This window comes from Oratosquilla oratoria, chromosome 26 (genome assembly GCF_046742065.1).
Source record: "Oratosquilla oratoria isolate Oo_2021 chromosome 26, ASM4674206v1, whole genome shotgun sequence".
Classification (NCBI taxonomy): Eukaryota; Metazoa; Arthropoda; class Malacostraca; order Stomatopoda; family Squillidae; genus Oratosquilla; species Oratosquilla oratoria.
The window spans coordinates 31,697,277-31,721,048 of NC_134802.1; the positions used below are offsets into that span (position 1 = coordinate 31,697,277).

The window sequence follows — 23,772 nt, forward strand, 5'->3', positions numbered from 1 at the left end:
AAGCTGGCAAATGACCCACGAAACCAACTTCAATATATAACTCCAGTCTCATCACAATTTAGTGTAATAAAACCATCAACTCACGATATTTTGAGTATTATAAATAATCTTAAAAATAAGTCCAATGGCTATGATTGCCTTAATACAAAGATCCTTAAACTTGCTGCTCCCAAAATTATTCATTTACTCATGCATTTAATAACTTTGTGCTTTCAACAGAGTTGCTTTCCTAATGTCCTAAAAATTGCTGTAGTACACCCGATCCATAAAGATGGGCCCACATCAAACGTATCAAATTTTCGTCCGATTTCGATCCTTCCGGTATTGTCTAAAGTACTTGAAACCGTTATTCTTGAGCAATTGGTAGATTACCTTGAGTACCATGGGATCATTTTCGATAATCAATTTGGATTCCGTGAAAACCACTCAACATATATGACTGTTGCTCTCTTACATAAATATGTTGCAACTCGACTATCTAATAAAAAATATGTGCCGCAGTTTTTCTAGACATTAAAAAGGCTTTTGACACAGTTGATCATAGTATTCTATTGATGAAAATGGCTGAGTACGGAATAAGAGACTTTGAACTTCAGATGTTTCAGTCATATTTATCTAATCGTAATCAAGTTGTCTTATTTAACGGTGTTAAATCGAGATTAATGGGTGTAAGTATGGGGGTACCTCAAGGTAGTATTCTAGGTCCTATTTTGTTTTTGATTTACATTAACGATATCTATAAAGCCTGTGGTATTCCTGAATACTTACTGTTTGTAGATGATACTTCTTGATTGATTGCTTCAACTTGATTGCTTCAACAACACAAAACAATCATATAGGTGACAATACAGGTATGTTAAATGGCCAACGAACTTGGTATATCTCCTTTCTATCCCTTTTCAGCGCAACTGAGACACAACCCTGGCAACCCTACAACACGCACAGCACAAAACAGATAAATGGAATTAAACAAATGCCAAACACAGCACAATTCCACCCAAATACCGCACACATTCTGTCAGTTTATATAACCCCCGGACCTGGCAAAACATCAGAAAGTACTAAAATCGATTAATTGGCATCCTTACAATGTTTCAAGGATGAACAAATTTGGGGGGGCTTCCCCCCCCCCCCCCCCCCTGGATCCGCGCCTGTCCATTTCTAATCCTTCTGTGGTAGTGGGGGAGAAGAATGTTGCCTCTGTGTCTCCATGTAGTTCAACATGGTCTTTAATCATGTGTTGGACTCATGATTGACAGCTATTACCCACCCATGTGAGAGCTTAAAGCTTGTATATTGCCAGATCTGTGTGTATTGCCATGACATTATACACATGCACACAACAACTTGCTTGTATTTACCTAGTTGTATTTTGTGGGAAGGGGAGCTATGCTTGTGGTGTCCCGCCTTTGTATCTCGCAGTGTCTAGTTTGCTCTTAAACTCATGAATGGTTTCTGTGCACACTATTTCATTGTCCAGTTTGTTCCAAGTGTCCACCACTCTATGTGGAAAACTGTTTTTCTTCAGATCTCTTCTGTAGCTATGTTTTTTGATTTTCTTTCCATGTCCTCTTGTGCTACTCCTGTCCCAGTTTAATTAGTCCTCTCTATCGAGTATTTGTGCCTTTCATGATTTTGTTGATGGTCAGTAGGTCACCTCTCTCCTTTGCTCCAGAGTCGGTAACTCCAGTTTAGCCAATCTCTCCTCATATGACAAGTTTGCAAGTGCAGGTGCCATTTTTGTTGCTACTCTCTGAATTCTTTCTATTTTCTTCATATTATTTTTGGTACTGGGGTGGTGCAAAAGGGGAATGGAGAATGGTTGTATATGGAAGATGTTGTGATGCATGAGGTGGAATGGATGGGGGGATGGGGGGTGAGGTAGTGTGTGTGAGCAAAATTTTGACGCAGCCCGAAGGGATTTCTCCCCGTCCTCTCCTTTATATGGGGGGACGGAGAGGGGGGGGTCGCCGATTTAATGAAGCAGCCTTGCTGTGGATGTGCTGTGTCTTGCGACACTGCTTCTGACCCAGGGCAGTGGACAGGGTGCAGGGATGACCCGTCATCTAGGAGGTGCTAAGATGGGAGGGAGGGTGGAGGGGTGTGGAGTGTTTTCGGGGATGGAATGGGTGGGAATGATTTTATGCCTTTTCCTTTTTGGCTACCTCCCTAGTAAGAGGGAAAAAGCCTTGGTATATGTATGTGTGTGTGTGTGTATATATATATATATATATATATATATATATATATATATACATACACACACGCATATGTACAGTATGTACCTGCGTGACCCACATACTCTATAAACTGGCTTCATCATATTTTCTATGGTTATCAAATTTCATGGGTGAAAGAGAACAAGCGATAGAGCAGTGACTTTATTTTTTATAATACGAGTATTTTGACGCAACATTACACATCTGGCAGCTAATGCTGCCAGACGTGCGATGTGGCCCATATTGAAGTGGTTAAAGGAGACTGGAGGAAGTGGATAGTTTTAGATACTTGGGTGTGAATGTGGCAGGAAAGGGAGGAGTGGAGGTGGAGGTAGAATGTAGATTGAGAGAAGCGAGTAAATGCCTTGGATTAAAAAGTGTAATGAGAAATAGACATTTGGGAATGGATGCTAAGAGGAGGTTATATGAAGGAATGATTGTGCCGACAGCACTGTACGGGCCAGAAACATGGAACATAAGAGAGGAAGAAAAAAGGAGTTTGAATGTGTTTGAGATGAAATGTCTGAGAAGTATGATAGGGGTTACTGGGCTAGATAGTTTGAGAAATGAGGAGGAGAAAAGGGGTGGAAAGGGAGTTGGGAGATAGGATAGATGAGAGAGTATTGGGATGGTTTGGACACGTGGAAAGAATGAGTGAAGAAAGATTAGTAAAAGAAGTGTGGAAGGCAGAGGTGGAAGGAGTGAATATGAGGGGGCGTCCAAAGATGAGATGGATGGATGGGGTAAAAGGGGCATTACGAAAGAGAGGAATGTCTGTTAAGGAAGGACAGGAGAGGACAGAGGATAGAGGTGAATGGAGAAGGGTTGTGTATGGATGATGCTGTGATGCATGAGGAGGAGTGGATGGGGGATGAGGGTTGAGGAAGTATGTATGAGAAATAATTTGACGCAGCCCGAAGGGATTTCTCCCTGTCTTGCCCTTTTCTTTGTGAAGGGACAGAGAGGGGGGGTTGCTGAATTAATGAAGCGGCCTTGCTGTGGATGTGGTGTGTCTTGCGACACTGCTTCTGACCAAGGACAATGGACAGGATGCAGGGATGACCCGTCATCCAAAAGGTGCCAAGAGGGAGGAGGATGGAGGGGAGTGGAGTATGTAGGGGATGGAATGGGTGGGAGTGGTTTCTATGCCTTTTTCTTTTTGGCTACCCCCGTGTAAGGATAAAAAAGCCTTGGGTATATGTATGTATGTATTATTATTATTATTATTATTAGTATTATTATTCATCTAGGAGAAGGCAAGAAAAGAGGGAGGGAGGTGTGGTAAATGGGAGTGGAGTAGGTGGGGATGAAATGGATGGGAGTGGGTTTATGCCTTTGACATTAGCTACCTCCCTTGTTATTATTATATTTTATTATCATTATTATATTAAATATTATTTGTTATTATTATTAATTTATTTATAATTTATTTTTTCAATTCCTATTTATCGATTTATTTTTTATTTATTGATCTTCTATTCATTTTATTATTTCATTCTTTTTATTATTTATTTATATAAGAGACATGGAACATAAGGTATGAAGAGAGGAGGAGTTTAAATGTGTCTGAGATGAAATGTCTGAGAAGTATGGTAGAGGTGACAAGGTTGGATAGAGTGAAAAACAAGGAGGTGAAGAGGAGAGTGGGGGTAGAAAGGGAGATGGGAGATACGGTTGATGAAAGAGTATTGGGATGGTTTGGACACGTGGAAAGAAGGAGTGAAGAAAGATTAGTAAAAGAGGTGTGGAAGGCAGAGGTGGATGGAATGACCATGAGGGGACAACTAAGGATGAGGTGGATGGATGGAGTATAAGGGGTGTTGAGCAAGAGGGGAATGTCTGTTGAGGAAGGTAGGGAAGAGACAGAAAGTAGGGGTGAATGGAGAATGGTTGTGTATGGATGATACTGTGATACATAGAAGGGAGTGGGTGGGAAATAAGAAGGGGAGGTTAGGGAATGGTTATATGTGAATGGTATTTTAATGCAGCCCAAAGGAATTTCTCCCTATCTTCACTGTTACTGCATAAGGGGACAGAGGGGGGGGGGGGTAATTGATTGAATGAAGCAGCCTTGCTGTGGGTATACTGTGTCTTACTGTATTGCTTCTGACCCAGGGCAGTGAGCAAGATGCAGGGATGACCCATCATCGAGGAGGAGCCAAGATGAGAGGAAGGAAAGGGGAGGTGGTGAATAGGGGTGGAATGGGTGGGAGTGGAATTATGCCTTTTGACTTTGGGTCTCCCCTGTACAGATTGACCTCTCATTAACGGACGTTAACTAGCTGTGTTTGCGGTGTTTTCGTTGTGTTTTCGGTGTTTTTGGTGCTGTTGTTTAGTGCGTGCAATCACTATACCACCCAAAAAACACTCCAAATCAACGGATTATTCACATCAACAGACACTGTTACCCCCCTTTTAGTCCGTTAATGAGAGGTCAATCTGTATGTATGTATATTTTTATTTATTTATGTGATGGTTCATTTTTGGCAATAGTAATACCTGATATTTATACATATTTTCTTCTTCCTCCTCTTCCTCCTCCTCCTTTTCCTCTATATAGGTAATGCAGGTGTCTTAAAGTTGACTGACTTTGGATTTGCCAAAGAGACGTTCTCAAAGGATTCCCTCCAGACGCCCTGTTACACTCCTTATTATGTAGGTAAGTATTGTGCTGCTGCTTGGAAAGGAAAGTAGTTTTAAATAGTGCTAGTCACAATATTGTTTTACTTATATAATTGTTAAGGACTTTGCTACTTATAGAGTATGCTACTGTGGTACTTCCTCCTTTCTTCCCAGTTAAGCTGTGGAAAGATCCCCCTGGCTGGGGGTGATGTACTACCCCGCTTTAATCCACCTTCAAATTTTTTTTTTTTACAAATTTAAAGGTCGTCGGTACTTGTGTGTGTATATGATGGTGAAATTCATCCTTCCTTGTGACATTAAATGTTCAAAAGATTTACATATAAGGTTTTTATGTTATATTGCATTGTTGTGGTTCCAAAGATACTGAATAAAATCGTGACAGTATGTGTATTAGAGTAGAGCTGTAGTAACAGTTCCTTGAATTTACAGCACCAGAAGTCTTGGGACCTGAGAAATATGACAAAAGCTGCGACATTTGGTCATTAGGTGTCATCATGTACATCTTGTAAGTAGTCCATGTTAGATTTATTCCTACATAAATGTACATACATACATATACCAAGGCTATTTCCCCCTTACAAGGGAGGTAGCCAAAAAGGAAAAGGCATAAAATCATTCCCACCCACTCCATCCCTAAATACACTCCACACCCCTCCACCCTCCCTCTTCCCTCTTATATTAGCACCTCCTGGATGACGGGTCATCCAAGTCAAAGGCATAAATCCACTCCCATCTATTTCATCCCCACATACTCCATTCCCATCTACCACCCCTCCCTCCCTCCCTCCCTCTTTTCTTGGTTCCTGCTGGATGATGGGTCATCCCTACATCTTGTCCAATGAGTAGGTCAGAAGCAATGCAGCAAGACTCAGCACATCCACAGCAAGGCCGCTTCATTCAGTCAAAGACCCTCTCCCCCTTTATTCCGCTGGTGGCAAATGAACCTGGCATCCTAGCACATGTTCTAACACTGGTTACTGATTACTTTTAACTTATACAGTTCTGGGTGATTAAAAAGTGTCATGAGAAATAGGCATTTGGGAATGGATACAAAGAGGAGACTCTATGAAGGGGTGATTGTGCTGATGGCAGTGTATGGGGCAGATACTTGGAATTTATGAGAGGTAGAGAGGAAAAGTTTAAATGTGAGATGAAATGTTTAAGAAGTATGGTACTGGTTACAAGGTTGGATAGGTGTGAAATGAGGAGGTTAGGAGGAGAACTGGGGTGGAAAAGGAGGTGGCAGATAAGGATGACGAAAGAATATTGGGATGGTTGAGACACATGGAAAGAATGAGTGAAGAAAGGTTAGTAAAAGAGGTGTGGAAGGTAGAGGTGGAGGGAGTAAACTTGAAGGGACAACTGAGGATGAGGTGGATGGATGGGATGAAAGTGGCATTGAACAAGAGTGGAATGTCTGTTGAGCTAGGAAGGGAGAAGGCAGGAGATAGGGGTGAGTGGAACAGTGGCGAACTTAGCCGGCGCCCTGGGCGAACCTCACCTTCGGCACCCGCTTCTATCTCTCTCTCTCTCTCTCTCTCTCTCTCTCTCTCTCTCTCTCTCTCTGTCTCTCTCTCTCTCTCTCTCTCTCTCTCTCTCTCTCTCTCTCTCTCTCTCTCTCTCTCTCTCTCTCTCTCTCTCTCTCTCTCTCTCTCTCTCTCTCTCTCTCTCTCTCTCTCTCTCTCTCTCCCCCCCCTTTTATGGGACTTTTATACATTCAGTATAGATAGACTCAGGTGCTCATGGTTTGATCTGCATTTGGAAAGGGGACCGCCCATAGGAAGAACCACCACTGTAGTGGAGAATGGCTGTATATGGATGATACTGTGATGCAAAGAAGGGGGTAGGGAGTGGTTATGTATGAATATTTTGAGACAGCCCAAAGGAATTTCTCACCATTTTCTCTTTTTAATTTCTATGAGGGGACAGAAGAAGGGGGTTACTGATCAAGTGAAGCGGCCTTGGGGTGGATGTGCTGTGTCTTGCTGCATTGCCTCTGAGCCAGGGCAGTGGGCAAGATGCAGGGATGATCCATCATTCATGAGAAGCTAAGATGAGAGGGAAGAAAGGATGATGGATTGGAGTGGAATGGACGGAAGTTGGTACATGGCTTTTGACTTGGCTACTTCCCTTGTAAGGGGGGGAAAAAGCCCCATGGTATAACTTCTATTATACCTTTGTTTTGCTGCTGCTGCTAATGATGATATGGTTTAACGTCACACACTCCCCCCTATCGGGAGGCTAGGATGGTGCCCCTCACAGAGGGCTTTGTAGCGTGAAATTTAATGAACCATGCCCTTGGTTCAACTTCGCTGGTGGCAGGATTCAAACCATCCTCACCTCGACCTTTGCCGCAAATAACGACGCCTTAACCCGCTCAGCATGAGTGAGTGAGGAAGTGTAACAAAGTGATCTGTAAGTTACAAGATGTCAAATCCAACTCCGCCCAGAAGAAATGAGGCAATGAAGATACGCCTAATAATCCTGTGTGCAAAGAACTTGGCAAAGAAGGATTTTGTTCTGCTACCCTCCTTAAATCTTCTCTTCACCACCTTTGTGACTGCCTCTTTGGTTCAATATTTTCTCCAAGGATGTAAGTTCTGGTTATCAGCATTAATTTACAAATTCACTGATTACACAACAAGAAGAGAAGACAACACAAAATACAAATATGTACTCATAACACCAATTCACAACAGCACATCCTTCTCCAACAAAAGATATTCCAGACAATCACTCACAAACACCATAACTGAAATAATCACAATAAAAAAAAAGAGAGCAAAACATTCCACCAACTACATCATCCCCATGAGGCTTCATCCCTCAATTTCAACCACTCAACTCGTTAACAAACAATATAATGGCAGGTGATCTATATGAACATCCAGTCTGGCTGAGCACACAAACAGGAGATCAAAGAGGATACAAAGTAATTGATCAACTTGCCAACCTAAACATAAGGCCTAGTGTAGGCTTTATGGTCTCTTGCAGTCTCCCTTATTCTTATGTTCTTATGATTAACTCTAGCAGCAACCCCACTAAAGAACCTCTCGAACACAATCAACAACCAACATCCCTTGACATAGCAAAGTTTTCCTTCCTTCAAATACAAACATGGAGAACCATTCAAGATCTTTCAAGTGATCACTTCCCATTAACCCCTTCACTCCGGGCCAAAATCTCGCGGGCAGCATTAGCTGCCAGACATGCGATGTTGACTTGAAATTGGATGTTGTGGCATGGCTATAGTTAGATTATTTGATTGAGCTGAGGAATTCCTCACTGACAATTCTTTGCTTAGTGTGAGCTAAACAAGATTCTTGACCATCCCCCACCACCCAAACACAATTTAGTAGTTCACTAAACTAGACTCCCCTGCATCCACCATATGTCATTTATGACATAACAACATATATTAAGAAATACACTGATGACACTGATCCACTTTTGACAGCACACTTGAGACCAGAACATGTAACTGGTGTGGAGGACTGATGGCTGGACCCAGAGAATGCAGTCAGTTTATCCAGTAACTCTAGCATCATAGTTCATTGACAACTCTGACACTGATCAGAACAAATCTTATGATATGTACTACCATATTGAAAGGAGGGACAGAGAGAGGGGGTTGCTGATTTTATGAAGTGGCCTTGCTGTCTTGCTGTGGATGTGCTGTGCCTTGCGACACTGCCTCTGACCCAGGGCAGTGGACAGGGTGCAGGGATGACCCATCATCCAGGATGTGCTTAGATAAGAGGGAGGGTGGAAGGGAGTGGAGTGTATTTAGGGATGGAATGGGTGGGAATGATTTTATGCCTTTTTCTTTTTGGCTACCTCCCTTGTAAGGGGGAAAAAGCCTTGGTATATGTATGTATTTAAGAATACTTTTTTTATACTGCTTCAGACATAGTTCTAGTTCAGTGCATTATCATTTTATTTTTACCCTCCGTCTCTCCCGCAGGTTATGTGGGTTCCCTCCCTTCTACAGCAACCATGGCCACGCCATTTCCCCTGGGATGAAGAAGAGGATCCGGGCAGGGCAGTTCAGTTTCCCTAACCCAGAGTGGCAGAATGTAAGTCAAGATGCAAAAGACCTCATCAAGGGTATGTTGAGGTTAGATCCCACAGAGCGATACACCATCTTCGATGTCATGAGAAACAAATGGATTGTGGTACGTTTTCCCTCACTATTTTTTCTTTTTCTTTTACTTTTTCATGAACTGTAGTGACCACCTACAATTTGGTTTTGTGGCTGATCCTGAAGAGAGACTGAAGCAGTTGGTGACTGAATTAGGAAGTGTGTGCAAGAGAAGAAAGTTGTAAGTGAATCTGGAAAAAAATAAAGTGAGGAGATGTACAAGGAATGATGAGGGTGGTAGGTTGAATATATATGTGAAAGATGAGAGGCTGGAGAAATTGGAAGGCTCTTGAGTAATTGGGGTCACGTGTAGCAGCAAGCAGAATTGGAGGTGGAGATAGAATTGGAGGGGAATGTAGAGTAAAGGAAGCAAGTCTCTGGATGGGATGAAGTGTTTTGAGGAACAGCTATTTGGGGATGGATGCAAAGATGAAAAATGAAGGAGTGATTGTATTTATAGTCCTGTATTGAGCAGAAAATATAAAGGAGGCAGAAAGGAACAGTCTAAATATTTTTAGATGGATTGCTTGAGAAATATGATTCTTGATATAGAATGGATAGTGAGAAATGCGAAGGTGAGTTAGAGAAAAGGGGAGAAAGAAAACTGCTGGATAGGATTGGAATGGAGTAAAAGTATGACAGAAAATTTTGAAAGTAATAAGTAATAAAAAGATGTTTTGGAAAGAAATTAAGAGAGGAAGAGGAGGCGAATCAAGTAGAGAAGAAAAGGTAAAAGGTGCAGATGAAGAGATGATAATGGAAGAGAAGGCAGTAAGAGGAAGATGGGCAGAGTATTTTAGGGAGTTGCTAAATATGAAGGAGGATAGGTAGGGAAAGGTAGTTGCAGTGGGAAGTGCTAAGAAAATGAGAATGATGAGTGAGGAAAATGGAGGAGAAATAAGGAAGGATGAAGTGAATGCAGTTGTTAAGATGATGAGAGCAGGTAAGGCACCTGATCTGGATGGATGCCATGCAGAATGTTTGAAAAAAGGAGGTACAGTGATGGTGGACTGGCTGGTGAGGTTATTTAATGTTTGTTTGAGAGAGGGTTGAGTGCCGGAGGACTGGAGGAATGCCTGTATAGTTCCACTTTACAAAGGAAAAGGGGACAAGTGAGAGTGTAGTAATTTCAGAGGTATTAGCTTGTTAAGCATAGTTGGGATGTGTTTGAGATGAGGTGTCTGAGAAGTATGGTAGGGGTTACTAGGCTGGATAGAGTGAGAAATGAGGAAGTGAGGAGGAGAACAGGGGTGGTAAGGGAGTTGGGAGATAGGGTTGATGAAAGAGTATTGGGATGGTTTGGACACATGGAAAGAATGAGTGAAGAAAGACTAGTAAAAGAGGTATGGAAGGCAGAAGTGGAGGGAGTGAACATGAGGGGGCAACCTAGGATGAGATGGATGGATGGGGTAAAAGGGGCATTGGGAGAGGGGAATGTCTGTTGAGGAAAAATTGGAGAGGACAGAAGACAGAGGTGAATGGAGAATGATTATATATAGATGATATTGTGATGCATGAGGTGGAATGGGTGGGGGATGGGGGGTGAGGTAGTATGTGTGAGAAAATTTGAAGCAGCCCGAAGGGATTTCTCCCTGTCTTCTCCTTTTCTCCATGAGGGGATGGAGGGGGGGATGGGGTCACTGATTTAATGAAGTGGCCTTGCTGTGGATGTGCTGTGTCCTGTGACACTGCTTCTGACCCAGGGCACTGGGCAAGATGCAGGGATGATCCATCATCCAGGAGGTGCCAAGATAAGAGGGAGGGTGGAGGGGAGTGGAGTGTATTAGGGATGGAATGGGGGGGGGAATAGCTTTTATGCCTTTGTTTTTTTTGGCTACCTCCCATGTAAGGGGGAAAAAGCTTTTGGTATATGTATGTATGTTTGTCACTTTAAAGCAGGGATCACCAAATTACAGCCCTCAGAACTAAATCCAACCTGCTGCCACCCTGTAACTTACTTTTTTTTTTTGGTGTGTGTGTGTGTGTGTGTGTGTGATTGACTAGGACAAAATGGTTATGGGGCCTCTGCTCATCTGTGAAAAAAGTTTGGTGATCCCTGCCTTAACGTTGAGCATTGTATAAAAAGATTATTTTTTATTATTTGGTCAGTTTCTAAGAGATCCTTTAAAATAGCTGAAGTTTATGCCACTTATGAAAATTTGGTTAATGTATAATTTTTTTCCCTGTCAAAGAATTTTTTTTTTTTTTTTTGCAATTTAGATTTTAACATTATCCCTGAGGAAACCTCCTTCCACTCCACTACACGTTTACCTATCTCTTCACTTACTAGAATAGCCACCCCTTCCCTCCCTCGCCCTCTCTTCACTCCTGATAACCTCCCACTTACACTCCCAAACTTACACTCACCCTTCCCTTTCAACTTAGTTTCACTCAATGCCAACACATCCATCTTTCTTCTCACAAACATACTACCTATGTCTTCCCTTTTACTCTCATCTGTACCACATCCACGCACATTAAAAGACCCAAACCTTAGGGTGCTGGTGGGAAAACTCCCAGACCCTCTTATGCCTTTACTTTTTCGTTTAGGAATGTCCCCTGTGGGGCTACAAGGAGAAGGATGCCTAGTCCCAATCCCCGTCCCTTTCTTCTCGCCTCTTACTATCCAAATGGAAATACTTGGTGGCAGTATTCTTTTCCCCCACCACAGGGAATGAAGATGAAACTGGGAAAGGAGATGTGGGTCTTTGTATGTGCATATGGGTCTGGCAGTGAGAAGAATGTAGAAAAAAGGGAGGCCTTTTGGATAGATTTAAATGAGTGCATAGAGGATTTAGGGAGAAATGTCAATGTAATAGTACTGGGAGACCTTAATGCTAGGGTAGGAAATGATCCAATTGATGGGGTTGTTGGGAAATGTGGAGTTCCAGGAAAGAATTGTAGTGGAGAGTTGATGGTGGAAATGTGTCTACAAAGAAGAGTTGATGATAGCAAATACAGTGTTTCGGAAGAAAGTCAAGCATAAGTACACATGGGAGAGGGTGGTGGAGGGAAGGGTGGTAGATAGAGCGTTGATGGATTATGTAGTGGTAAATAGGATTATTATAGGAAGAGTTAAGGATGTACATGTGCTAAGGGGAGAGGGTGGGGGAATATCAGATCATTTTTTTTGGTGGAACGTAAGTTGAGAGTGGAGGATAGATGGAGAAAGAGGAAAGGGACAAAAGGTAGGGAGGTGCTCAGAGTGAACTCTTTAAATGAAAAGGAGAAGGAGTACAAGAAGAAGCTGAAGGAGGAGTGGGAGGGAGTGAAGGATAGAGTAAAGGTAGGTGTGGAGGAGGAATGGGGATGGTTCAATGAGGGAGTCACAAAATGTGCAAGGATGGTGTGTGGAACAAGAAGGACAGGAGGAAATAGAAGGAAGGGTAGTGAATGGTGGTATGAGGAAACAAAGAAGGTTGTAGAAGAGAAGAAGCGAGCTTTCACAGATTGGATACAAAATAGGACGAGGGAGTCATATGAGAGGTACAAAGAAAAGAGAAGTAAAGCAAAAGGTAAAGGAGGCAAAGAGGAGAACAGATGTGAAGTGGGGTAAGAGTATGACAGAAAATTTTGTTTTGGAAAGAAATTAAGAGAGGAAGAGGAGGCGAATCAAGTAGAGAAAAAAAGGTAAAAGGTGCAGATGGAGAGATGATAATGGAAGAGAAGGCAGTAAGGGGAAGATGGGCAGAATATTTTAGGGAGTTGCTAAATGTGAAGGAGGATAGAGAGGGAAAGATAGTTGCAATGGGAAATGCTAAGAAAATGAGAGTGATGAGTGAGGCAAAATGTAGGAGAAATAAGGAAGGATGAAGTGAAGGCAGTTGTTACATATACATACATATACCAAGGCTTTTTCCCCCTTCCAAGGGAGGTAGCCAAAAAGGGAAAGGCATAAAAACACTCCCACCCATTTCATCCCTAAATACACTCCACACCCCTCCCACCCTTCCTCTCATCTGAGCACCTCCTGGATGACGGGTCATCCCTGCACCCTGCCCACCGCCCTGGGTCAGAAGCAGTGTCGCAGGACACAGCACATCCACAGCAAGGCCGCTTCATTTAATCGGCGACCCCCCCCTCTCCGTCCCCCCTTGCATATAAGGAGAGGACGGGGAGAAATCCCTTCGGGCTGCGTCAAAACTCACTCACACACACACTACCCCACCCCCCCACCCCCCCGCCCATTTCTCCCCATGCAGTCACAACATCATCCATATACAACCATTCTCCACTCACCTCTGTCTTCCGTCCTCTCCCTTCCTTCCTCAACAGACATTCCCCACTTCCCCAAAGCCCCCATCACCCCATCCATCCACCTCATCCTAGGACGTCCCCTCATGTTCACTCCCTCCACATCTGCCTTCCATACCTCTTTTACTAGTCTTTCTTCACTCATTCTTTCCATGTGTCCAAACCATCCTAATATTCTTTCATCAACCCTCTCTCCCAAATCCTTTTTCACCCCTGTTCTCCTCCTCACCTCCTCATTTCTCACTCTATCTAGCCTAGTAACCCCCACCATACTTCTCAGACACCTCATCTCAAACACATTCAAACTCCTTCTCTCTTCTTCTCTTATGTTCCACGTTTCTGCCCCATACAGTGCTGTTGGCACAATCACTCCTTCATACAGTCTCCTCTTCGCATCCATTCCCAAATGACTATTTCTCATTACACTCTTTAAACCACCAAGGCATTTACTCGCTTCTCTCAATCTACATTCTACCTCCACCTTCACTCCACCTTTTCCTGCTACACTTGCACCCAAGTATCTAAAACTATCCACTTCCTCCAGTCGCTCTCCCTTAATGTTCACTTCCAGTCTACTGCCACTTTCACCCCTTGTACATCTCATCACCTTACTTTTACCCACATTTATCTTTAGCTTTCTTCTATCACATACTCTCCCAAACTCTGCCACCAGCTTCCTCAATCCCTCCTCTGACCCTGCCACAAGCGCAGTGTCGTCCGCAAACAACAGCTGGCTCACCTCCCACTTTTCTCCATTTTCTTTAACCATCTCCAATCCCTGACTCACTACCCTAGCATTCACCTCTCGCACCACCCCATCCATGTATAAGTTGAACAGCCAGGGCGACATAACGCATCCTTGACGAAGTCCCACCTTTACTTCAAACCACTCACTCTCTCCATTTCCAATCCTAACACATGCTCTACTACTCACATAAAAACTCTTGACAGCTCCCAAAAGCTTTCCTCCTATCCCATAAATCTGCATAACCTCCCACAGTGCCTTTCTGTCTACCCTATCATAAGCCTTTTCCAGATCCATAAAAGCCCAAAAAACATCCTTCCCCTTTCCTATAGCTTTCTCACATATCTGTCTTACCACAAAGATCTGATCTACACAACCTCTACCCGTCCTAAATCCACACTGTTCCTCACCAATTACTCCTTCTGTTCCTCTCCTAATCCTCTCAATTAAGATTCTCCCATAAGCCTTCCCTACTACACTCAACAGGCTAATCCCTCTGAAATTACTACATTCACACTTGTCCCCTTTTCCCTTGTAAAGGCAGTTGTTAAGATGATGAAAGCAGGTAAGGCACCTGGTCTGGATGGATGCCATGCAGAATGTCTAAAAAAAGGAGGTACAGTGATGGTGGACTGGCTGGTGAGGCTATTTAATGTTTGCTGGAGAGAGTGTAGAGTGCTGGAGGACTACTCCATCCATGCATAAGTTGAACAGTCAGGGCGACATAATGCATCCTTGATGAAGTCCCACCTTTACCTCGAACCACTCACTCTCTCCACTTTACAAGGGAAAAGGGGACAAGTGTGAATGTAGTAGTTTCAGAGGGATTAGCTTGTTAAGTGTAGTTGGGAAGGCTTATGGGAGGATCTTGATTGAGAGGATTAGGAGAGGAACAGAGGGAGTAATTGGTGAGAAACAGTGTGGATTTAGGACGGGTAGAGGTTGTGTAGATCAGGTCTTTGTGGTAAGACAAATATGTGAGAAAGCTATAGGAAAGGGGAAGGATGTTTTTTTGGCTTTTATGGATCTGGAAAAGGCTTATGATAGGGTAGACAGAAAGGCACTGTGGGAGGTACTGCAGATATATGGGATAGGAGGAAAGCTTCTAGGAGCTGTCAAGAGTTTTTATGAGAGTAGTAGAGCTTGTGTCAGGATTAGAAATGGAGAGAGTGAGTGGTTCGAGGTAAAGGTGGGACTTCGTCAAGGATGCATTATGTCGCCCTGGCTGTTCAACTTATACATGGATGGGGTAGTGCGAGAGGTAAATGCAAGGTTGGTGGTTCAGGGATTGGAGATGGTTAAAAAAAAAGGAGAAAAGTGGGAGGTGAGCCAGCTGTTGTTTGCGGACGACACTGCGCTTGTGGCAGGATCGGAGGAGGGATTGAGGAAGTTGGTGACAGAGTTTGGGAGAGTATGTGATAGAAGAAAGCTAAAGATAAATGTGGGTAAAAGTAAGGTGATGAGATGTACAAGGGGTGAAAGTGGCAGTAGACTGGAAGTGAGCATTAAGGGAGAGCGACTGGAGGAAGTGGATAGTTTTAGATACTTGGGTGCAAATGTGGCAGGAAAAGGTGGAGGTAAAATGTAGATTGAGAAAAGTGAGTAAATGCCTTGGTGGATTGAAGAGTGTAATGAGGAATAGACATTTGGGAATGGATGCTAAGAGGAGACTGTATGAAGGAGTGATTGTACCAACAGCACTGTATGGGGCAGAAACATGGAACATAAGAGAGGAAGAGAGAAGGAGTTTGAATGTGTTTGAGATGAGGTGTCTGAGAAGTATGATGGGGGTTACTAGGCTAGATAGAGTGAGAAATGAGGAGGAGAACGGGGGTGGAAAGGGAGTTGGGAGATAGGGTTGATGAAAGAGTATTAGGATGATTTGGACACATGGAAAGAATGAGTGAAGAAAGACTAGTAAAAGAGGTATGGAAGGCAGATGTGGAGGGAGTGAACATGAGGGGACGTCCTAGGATGAGGTGGATAGATGGGGTGAAGGGGGCTTTGGGGAAGAGGGGAATGTATGTTGAGGAAGGATGGGAGAGGACAGAAGGCAGAGGTGAATGGAGAATGGTTGTATATGGATGATGTTGTGATGCATGAGGTGGAATGGGCGGGGATGGGGGTGAGGTAGTATGTGTGATCAAAATTTGACGCAGCCCGAAGGGATTTCTCCCCGTCTTCTCCTTTTCTGCATGGGGGGACGGAGAGGGGGGGTCGCTGATTTAATGAAGCGGCCTTGCTGTGGATGTGCTGTGTCTTGTGACACTGCTTCTGACCCAGGGCAGTGGACAAGGTGCAGGGATGACTTGTCATCCGGGAGGTGCTCAGATGAGAGGGAGGGTGGAGGGGTGTGGAGTGTATTCAGGGATGGAATGGGTGGGAATGATTTTATGCCTTTCCTTTTTGGCTACCTCCCTTGTAAGGGGGAAAAAGCCTTGGTATATGTATGTATGTAGATTTTAACATCTTTCCCATATAGATCCTGTTTTCTATTCTTTATTTATAATCTATTCATACTGACAGTAATAACAGGATGCATCAAAACCACCCTTATAGGACACTTACATACAGGAACATCACATGAAAATGATGGGAACACAATATTACGCAAGAACCCTAAACAACACACACCTTTCATGCTACAGCTCACAATCACCACCAACAGAACCAAACAGTAAAACTACACCAGCAGCATATTACACAAACATCTACAACCAACCTCCCAAACCTCCCAAACTGCCTGGCCGGATTGCGGTCCAGCCGCCGCCCAGCACTTCTGAGCTGCCGGAGGGGGCTGGGTGGCCGCATTGTGGGCGGCTGCCCGGGATGTGGCACTTTGCCCCGTGCCGTGCGGCGCATAATGGAAGACTGCATTGTGCACAATCATGCACGCAAACGGTACAGCGTGCACTCTGTAAGGGATTTGTGGGAAAACCCAGTTTCGGCTGCGGCATTCCTTGGGGAGACGGGACTGCACGGACAGACAGTCTAGGGAACGACAACAACAACAACCACATAAGACATCCACACAGAATCGCGGTTACATCCAGATAACTAAACAAGTCCTTCAAGAAAGACCACCAAACTCAGTACTCCAACAACAACCCACAGATAAAAGCCCCACAAAGAAAAAAAAAAACCCACATCTGACAAGAACCACACTGGCATGCCTACACTCGGGACACCATCCAGTATCAAGACCGTACCGACACAGAGTAGTCCTGGCCAAAGATTCAAACTGCCCCAGATGCAACCACCACACGAAAGATACAGAACACCTCATACTACAATGCCCCATACTAACAATCCCTAGACAGCAACACAATATCTTTCCCTGAATTTTCTTAAGCCTCATTGACACAAGGCTAGTTTAGTAGCCACTAGTGCCCCCTACTTGTCCAAAATCAACAGAAAGTTAGTAAACTTGTCTCCAAATTATCTTAGTATGAACACCTATTTGCCAGGTTAGTTAACTTGCAGCTAGCACTAGCAGCTACTGAACTAGCCCAGGGGCAACAGATGGATTGATTCAATATTAGATTGTTAAATGAATTGTGGCAAAATACTTCTCTACTATTTGTACTATCTTAAATTGCCAGAAAGTGTAGATTCCAGGATTTTATAGATAATCATCTCCACTTTTTACCTCTGTGAATAGAGTCAGCAGGAGACTTACACTCATTAATCTATAGCTATTAGAGTAGGTTGGAGAGCAGCTGTGTTAACTAAGTATTTGTTTTCTTCCCTTCAGCAATACACTGAGGTTCCACAGACACCTTTGCATACGTCAAGAATTCTTCGGGAAGATTGTGACCAGTGGCAAGATGTTCAGGATGAGATGATGCGGTCCCTTGCTACAATGCGTGTTGATTATGATACATTAACCATCAAAGCCCTTGACAATGCCAATAATCCCTTGTTAAGCAAGAGGCGGAAGAAAGCCATGGATCACTAATCAAATTTGATGACTTATGGTTTATTAAGTAAATTCTATTGGTTGCTTTTAAATTCACTGAAGATTTTAAGCGAGATACAAGTTAAAAGTGGTTTTTGATGATTTGAGGACACAAAAACATTCCATTGTCACTCCTCAGTCATGTTTTCATGTTGCAAAACCCAGTCAGGGTTCCTGGACAGCCATAGTCCTGAGTGAGTTGCTTGCAGCATCGAGTACTCATGAGTGGTTTTGCATCTGCATATTTAAGAAGAATTGTACCATTATAGAATGTCATTGTGAGTGGTAGTGCAATATGGCTAGGAATTATACTGACACATCATTTGCACTCCCCCCCCCCCCCTTTTTTTTTTTTTTTTCCTCCTCTCTCTCTCTCTCCTTTTTTTTAACCCCTCAGGGTACAGATAACTGTCATAACACTGTTCTGTTATGATCCTATATTTAGGAATGGTAAACTGATTAGAATTTTGAGTTGCCAGTCTTGTGTTGCTGTATTTATAGTGCACAAGATCCTTGCAAAAGCCATGAAGATTAGTAGTGTGTGAATGTGGCATTTATAGGATGGCTGGTATCCATCATAGTGAATTAATGTTTTATTCTGTAATCTGCATTTCTCATTCCCCATATCTTGCATGAAAGATTTATGATGCGAGTTTGAAAAGTGGATGTCTCACTGCCAACTGTTGCTAACTGTTAAAGGAGGTCAGATGTCAGGAAAGTTAAAGAATGGGTGTATAGCATCTTGCTTTGATTTATTTTATGATTATTTTTGTTGATACCATAATTATGATTTTAATTATTATTACTTATATTGTCAATGTCATTAGCATGAGTTTTATATTAGCAATTATTTATTATCTTAACCATATAGCATGACCATACTTATTCCCTTGTTTTAAGTTGGCTATAATGTAGGTATACACAATATTAGAGTAAGGAGTGATCTCAATTAAATCACATTAAAGTTAAGCACAACAAATAACATATGCGAGTGCATACTCGTTAATGCTTCCAACTGGTAATGACTTGCCAGGGATGGTTAATACTTTAACAGTCCAACAAATGTTCAGCATGTCCCTTGGCTGTAATTGCTAAGTAAAATGTGTATAGACAAATACCCATTACATCCTCCCTATGTGCATAATATGTGCAATTTATTTGTTTTAGACCAGATTATGATATTTAAAAAGATGGAGATCTGTTGAACATTTCTTGTCACCATGATGTTATTAACTGCAATGTTTTAACATCTCTACATATGGTAACTATGTTACCCAGGAAAGCAGGCTGTTGCATTGAGTAATGAAAGGCCAAGTTGTGAAATACAAATGAAAAGGATACTTGTTGCCTTCAGCTAGAAAAAGAAGTTTTCTTGATATGAGCCCTCCCATAACAAAACACAATATATTCTAATATCAGTAGCATCTTGGACTCATTACCTCCCCTCCAAGAAAGTTATACATGTCCCAGAATTCCTGTACAGGAATCATCATTTAACATTTTCAAGTTGACAAACATGTTTAGGTATAATGGGGGTATCTTTCAGGTTAGGTTAAATTCAATAAGAAATTTTTGAGCTATAGGCTCCTGTATAAATTTTCCCTCCTTTCTTTTCCTTTCATTTTAAAGTTGGGTAGAAGGTTAGGAAGTGAATGAGAATGAGAAATGATTGCTAATGATGTGAACAAGGTTGTCCAGTGGAGTTTAATTTTTCAGAAAACAAGGTTGTTTAATTTAGGAAATATTAATTTTTTAATTGTAACCCATGAAGTTTTCCAAAGAGAAATGGCTTCAGTAAATGATAACAGTGTTTGTTCATTGCACTAGTGTAAACTTGTTTTATGCACACACATTATATGTGATATTTTACATGTTTGAAATGATGAGCTCCTTGTCTATGTTTTCATTATTATAGTTTTTTTGATGAATGCGAGTCTTAGGTTTTCATCGTATAAGTATTTTTGGAGAACAAACACAGTAGCTATTTTATATTACTGGTACATATATATCATATTGCTGCTATCTAGATATACTCATATTTACCTAGTGAAAAGAATTGCCAAACAAAGTCATTGTTGATGGTAGGTTTCCCAGTGTCGATAAGGCAGTACACCAGAGTAATGCAGGAAGATGTTAACCAAACTGAGTACAATACTGATTCTCATTTGCATCTGATCATTTAGTGACAATATTATATATAGATCCTGCATTTTCTAGACAATTGATATAACTGTATTACATGTGGTAAGAGTATGCCTGCTTGGGTGATCCTGCACACGTGTGTGTGTGTGTATGTATGTATATTTGTATATATATATATATATATATATACACACACACACACACACACACATACATACACAAATACATATATATACTAATGGCTTTTTACCCCTTACAAGTGAAGTAGCCAGAAAACAAAAGCATAAAAACTACTCCCACCCATTCCATCCCCACATACTCCACTTCCATCTATCCCTGTTCCCTCCACCTTATCTTGGCTTCTCCTGGATGACGGGTATATGGATATAATATATACAGTGAGGCCTCTCATTAACAGACGTTAATTAGCTGTGTTTGCAGTGTTTTCGCAGCCCGAAGGGATTTCTTCCCGTCTTCTCCTTTCCTGCATGAGGGGACGGAGAGGGGGGGTCACCGAATCTATGAAGTGGCCTTGCTGTGGATGTGCTGTGTCTTGTGACACTGCTTCTGACCCAGGGCAGTGGACAGGATGCAGGGATGACCCGTCATCCAGGAGGTGCCAAGATAGGAGGGAGGGTGGAGGGGAGTGGAATATATGGGAAATGAAATGGGTGGGAGTGATTTCTATGCCTTTTTTCTTTTTGGCTACCCCCCATGTAAGGGGGAAAAAGCCTTTGGTATATGTATGCATGTATATATATATATATATATATATATATATATATATATATATATATTAATATATTTATATATATATATATATATATATATATATATATATACATATATACATACATACATACATACATGGGTCATCCTCCTGGATGACTCATCATCCAGGATGAGACAAGATAAGAGGGAGGGAGGGAGGGGGCTGAATGGGAGTGGTGTAAGTGGTGATGGCATGGGTGGGAGTGGATTTTATGCTTTTGTTTTTTGGCTACTTCACTTGTAAAGGGGATGCAGGGATGACCTGTCATCCAGGAGGTGCCAAGATGAGAGGAGGGTGGAGGGGAGTGGAATATGTAGAGGATGGAATGGGTGGGAGTGGTTTCTATGCATTTTTATTTTTGGCTACCCCCCCCGTGTAAGGGCAAAAAAAGCCTTTGGTATATGTATGTATATATATATATACACACTTGCACACATACGTACATACATATATATGCAATTGGTAGCACAGTGGCCTATTCTGATGAACCCCAGATTGAGGCATGGCATTGGCTGGGCTCGATTATTTGAAAGACTTCACCGTTACAAGTGATTTGTTCCATGTATATGTGTATGTGTGTGTGTGTGTGTGTATATATATATATATATGTATATGTATATATGTGGATGTACAAACTATGTGCATGACAGTACCCATAAGTATTATAACTGTCTAGTGGACACAGGAAGGAAGTCTAAGGGAGTCCATAATTCTTTAGAATGACTGGTAACCATAATGTGTACCTGGAAAACAGACATCAGAGAGGATCATCTCCCTGCCACCCACTCTATTAACATCCTCACCTTTATGAGGAGGTGTAGCCCTGAAAAGGCTGACATTTTATCTCCAGAATAGGCCCAAGGTCCCTCTATCAACTTCAACTGTATTTCCTTAACCTATTCACCTAAGGAGATTTGATGACCAGTGATTGCTTTCCTACTTGTTCTATAAGAGAAGGAAGCTTGCTGGCCGAACAGGTTAGGGCATCATTACTTGCGGCGAAGGTCAAGGGGATGGTGGTTCAAACCCTACCATCAGTGAACTTGAACCAAGTGCATGGTTCATTAAATTCCATGCTAGAAAGTCTTTTGTGAGGGGAACCATCCTAAACTACTGATAATGGGAGTTTGTGATGTTACCATATCAACCTCATATCATATATAGATACATATACCAAAGGCTTTTTCCCCCTTATAAGGGAGGTATGCAGGGATGACCTGTCATCCAGGAGGTGCCAAGATAGGAGGAAGGGTGGAGGGGAGTGGAATATATGGGGAATGAAATGGGTGGGAGTGATTTCTGTTCCTTTTTCTTTTTGGCTACCCCCTGTGTAAGGGGGAAAAAGCCTTTGGTATATGTATGTATGTATATGTATAAGGGAAGTAGCCAAAATACAAAGGCATGAAAACCACTCCACCCATTCCATACCCAACATACTCCACTCTCCTCTACCCTCTTCTCTCCCTCTTATCTTGTCACCTCCTGGATGACAGCAAGGCTACTTCATTAAATCAGTGACATATCTGTCTTACAACAAAATTTTGATCTACACAAACCCTGTCCTAAATCCACGCTGTTCTTCATCAGTTACTCCCTCTGTTCCTCTCCTAATCCTGTCAATCATAAATCTCCTAATCTTCTCAGTCATAAACCTCATAATCCTCTCAATCATAAACTTCATATCACTATAAGATGATTAAAACGTATAATGAAGAATAGACATTTGGGAATGGATGCTTAGAGGAGATTGTATAAAGGAGTGATTGTGCCAACAGCACTGTATGTGGCAGAAACATGGAACATAGAAGAGGAAGAGAGAAGGAGTTTGAATGTGTTTGAGATGAAATGTCTGAGAAGTATGATGGGGGTTACTAGGCTGGATAGAGTGAGAAATGAGGAGGTGAGGAGGAGAACAGGGTTGGTAAGGCAGTTGGGAGATAGGGTGGAAGAAAGAGTATTAGGATGGATTGGACACATGGAAAGAATGAGTGAAGAAAGACAAAGAGGTGTGGAAGGCAGATGTGGAGGGAGTGAATATGAGGGGGTGACCTAGGATGAGATGGATGGATGGAGTGAAAGGGGCTTTGGGGAAGAGGGGAATGTCTGTTGAAGGATGGGAGAGGATAGAAGACGGGTGAATGGAGAATGGTTGTATATGGATGATGTGATGCATGAGGTGGAATGGGCAGGGGGATGGGGGTGAAGTAGTATGTGTGAGAAAAATTTGACTCCGTCCGAAGGGATTTCTTCCCGTCTTCTCCTTTTTCTGCATGAGGGGACGGAGAGGGGTGGTCGCCAATTTAATGAAACAGCCTTGCTGTGGATGTGCTGTGTCTTGCAACACTGCCTCTTACCCAGGGCAGTGGACAAGATGCAGGGATGACCTGTCATCCAGGAAGTGCCAAGGTAAGAGGGAGGGGAGTGGAGTGTATTAGGGATGGAGTGGATGGGAATGGTTTTTATGTCTTTTTCTTTTTGGCTACCTCCCTTGTAAAGGGAAAAAACCTTTGGTACATATATGTATGCATTATTATTATTATCATTATTGTTATTATAATTATTATTATTATTCATTGTTCAGAATGACTTTAATACTGCTTTTAGGAACACTGATCCAAATGAAGTGTGTGCATAAACTATCTACTCAGGAACTGCCTGATACTGCATTTGAAGGAAAGACTAATGCTATTCTTAATCACATGCTTTTTACTGTCACAAATTAATTGCTATGAATATAGTTCCTATGGATGTAGATTAAGCTTAGGAATCATACAAGATTTCCTAAAAATCATCGAAACACAGGATAACTGAAAGTGATTATGTGCTTCATCTTTCCTTTGGGACCAGTGACGATGCCTGCTTTTTGTGGTCCTTCATGATGGAAGTTAAAAAGAATCA

The 23,772-nt window shown here is 42.3% G+C and overlaps 1 protein-coding gene across 1 annotated transcript in view; it reads left to right on the plus strand.

Moving 5' to 3' along the window:
• Positions 1-19,381, plus strand: part of MAPk-Ak2 (MAP kinase-activated protein kinase 2) — a 29,877-nt gene extending 10,496 nt beyond the window's left edge. Inside the window, exons 4-7 of the mRNA XM_076209483.1 lie at positions 4,780-4,878; positions 5,292-5,367; positions 8,827-9,037; positions 17,757-19,381. Coding sequence (XP_076065598.1) covers positions 4,780-4,878; positions 5,292-5,367; positions 8,827-9,037; positions 17,757-17,960 — 590 coding nt within the window. The 3' untranslated portion in view covers positions 17,961-19,381. The remainder of the gene's footprint in view (positions 1-4,779; positions 4,879-5,291; positions 5,368-8,826; positions 9,038-17,756) is intronic.
• Positions 19,382-23,772: the final 4,391 nt, after the last annotated feature.